The sequence below is a fragment of the Gloeophyllum trabeum genome (assembly GCF_000344685.1).
Source record: "Gloeophyllum trabeum ATCC 11539 unplaced genomic scaffold GLOTRscaffold_00004, whole genome shotgun sequence".
In the NCBI taxonomy this organism is placed as follows: Eukaryota; Fungi; Basidiomycota; class Agaricomycetes; order Gloeophyllales; family Gloeophyllaceae; genus Gloeophyllum; species Gloeophyllum trabeum.
Window position 1 is genome coordinate 2,470,555 of NW_006920413.1, and position 2,737 is coordinate 2,473,291.

The following is a 2,737-nucleotide window of genomic DNA, read 5'->3' on the forward strand; positions in this document are numbered from 1 at the left end:
CCGAGTCTTCCTGGAGCTCAGCTGGTAACCGTTCCGGTCCGTTCGCAGGTGTCTGTCGGCTCCCTGTTACTTGGCTGATATCAAGCAGGTGAAGACTCGCTGATACAAAGAACAACCGCATCTCAGTGAACCCGAAGACTATGCTTGCATGAATGGCACGGGTCACCTCCTTATCCTGGCATGGGTACGGGTCGTGTTTCGCCGTACCTGTGACCTGATGGGTATCGAGGATGCGTTGTTTAACGTGCCCTCGAAACCGAAACCTGCAGGTACCCGCGTACCCGCACCATCAATGTGGGTTCGCACGGGTTCGATACGCGTCGTGGCACCTGTGGGTTTCCTCCTTTCATTCCTTACTATTAGTAGCTCGAACACCGAAACTGTGCGGTGGGATGGATGCTATGCAGGGTACGTGACTATTCATCAAATTACTTCATATACTTGCCCTGCAGCAATGACTGCAGAGATCGCGCACGGAGGCAGTCTCAAGGAACTGCCCAAACATATTAACGCAAGACCATGTCCTAGAGTTGCTAAAAACTGTATATTACTTTTTTGAAACTGGGACATGTAGATTAGCTGTTGGTCATTCTGGATTATGCAGCCATTATACATATAACAAAGATTTTTGTCATCATGCATAATTTTGTCTAAATTATGTCTGACTAGCTTGGGAGGGTTTTCCTGATGTGGGTGTTCACATAAAGTGCCACTGAGCACGGCTATTCCACGAGACTATAATGGTTCTGACCGTTTCACATACATTTGTTGCAGGTTACACCGAGTCGGAAGAGCTACGAGCCATCAAGCGAGTCACGTATGACTACGGCTTCGCGGATGCTCACAAGGCATGGTATATGACTAGACAGACTATTTTGGGAGTGCTAATTCTTTGTAGCTGGATGTATACAGTCCGAGTTTGCCTGACGATTCCACTTCCATGTCCGTCTCTTCTGTACCGTCGAAACCACCTATCCTCCTCTTCTTCCACGGCGGCGGATTCACACACGGCGCACGCATCTGCCAGATCACGACCTCATCCACGCTAATCTCGGAGCATCCTTTTCTCTGAAAGCAATGACGGTCATCACTAACTACCGACTCATTCCCTCTGTCACTTTTCCTGGGGGCTCTGAAGACGTCCTGAGAGCCCTCACCTGGATTACTACTCACCTGAATGATGTGGGCGATGTCGAGCGCATATTTATCATGGGGCACTCCGCTGGAGGCGTCCACGTCGCAGGATACCTGCTAAAACCCTCTCTCTACGACGTATCCATCCACGTCAAGGGCGTGATCCTCTTCAGCGTACCCTATGAAATACCCGTGATCAACAAGACAACGGCTGATTTTCGCAACGCCGCGGAAGTTTATTACGCAGGCGCGAAGAAGATTTCAGTTCACCAGCCATTACAGCCGTTTGCAGATTGATGGGCCCACTTTTCAAAAATCATTTACAGTCGGACCATGTTGGACAAGCAATTGTAAGTCCCCGAGAGACGGAAACCAGACCATTTGGACTTCCCCACCTTCTTCCGACGTCCCTGGCACCCACTCTGACCCACTCCGACTATACGCGATTTTCCGAATTGGTGGTCTATCGATCTGCAAACAGCTGTAGGGATGCTGCATCAATCCCAGAAGGAGTGGCTCGCATTGTGGCCTCCCCTGCGTAACTTGATGACTGCTAGAGAGCCCCGTTATCTCTCGGATGCTGTCAGGACGTTCGGGGAACTTTACGCATGTAAGGGCGGTAAGGTGAACACCGCTGTATTGGAAGGGCATGATCATCTTAGTCCTGTATTATCTTTATGCTCTGGACAAGGGGAGAGTGGGGTGCAGAAGTCGCTGAGTGGATATGGCGTTGATAAGCCTCGGGATCGTCTGACCCCCGAAAACGCGGACTCAGTGCATCGTACAAGCCCTCCGGAGCTTATTCGACACAGCGCTCGCACGCCTCTAGGCTTCTATGGGCTCTAAAAGACTTTTTCTATTTAGCTCCGGACTTCCTAGCGTCCTCGAGGCGTACACGGACCCATTCCGCGATTTATCTCCGCAAACAGGAGCTCCGGAGCGACTTAACCAACGCAACTTCTAGATGAATTAGCTCCGGGGCCGTGGGCACTTCTATCGAGGGGCATCGTCCTCATGCCCACCCTCCAGCACTCACTCCCCCTCGTTTCTGTCAAGATACCGAAGGTGCGGACGCATACGAGTCACCATGAGGCCAGCATCAGTCAGCAAGCGGCCGGAGGTAATTAGCACGTGACCGGAGCGTCACACAGAGTGATGGGACCGCTTGGATCAGGTGGCAGAGCGTCAAGGCGACCTCTAGGGGTTGGGACGAGCAAGTGGGAGTGCAAGAGAGTCGTATGGTGCATGGTATAGCGGTGGCAAGTGCTGAGCAATCCTGTGGGTAGCGGCGGTTATTTGTTATTTATCTCCGGACGGTCGCAAAGCCATTCCTGTAGTATAAATTGTACAAAGTAGTGTACAGAAAAACAAGTTTCGACTTCACCATCTCAGAGAATTAGCGTTACGATCTCAGCGACCCGAGAAGTTCGAAAGCGTCGAACTTAGCGAATTATAACCGATCTTAGCTTTGCCAATAGGCCTGACTCGTCGAGTGAATTAGCTCCGCCATCGATTCAATTAGCTCCGGTGCGTCTCACATAGCGAAATAAAAATTAAACAAGTCCCTTTAGCATTTTCTACTCCCGTGGCCCGAACTACACTC

General features: G+C 50.9%; 1 protein-coding gene across 1 annotated transcript; it reads left to right on the forward strand.

The window, feature by feature from the left end:
* Window positions 1–1,077: 1,077 nt before the first annotated feature.
* Window positions 1,078–1,431, forward strand: GLOTRDRAFT_127931 (uncharacterized protein; the record flags this gene model as incomplete). The annotated part of the gene is made up of 1 exon (XM_007866458.1): window positions 1,078–1,431. The coding sequence occupies one exon, from the start codon at window positions 1,078–1,080 to the stop codon at window positions 1,429–1,431; it is 354 nt and encodes a 117-aa protein (XP_007864649.1).
* Between the last annotated feature and the right edge of the window lie 1,306 nt (window positions 1,432–2,737).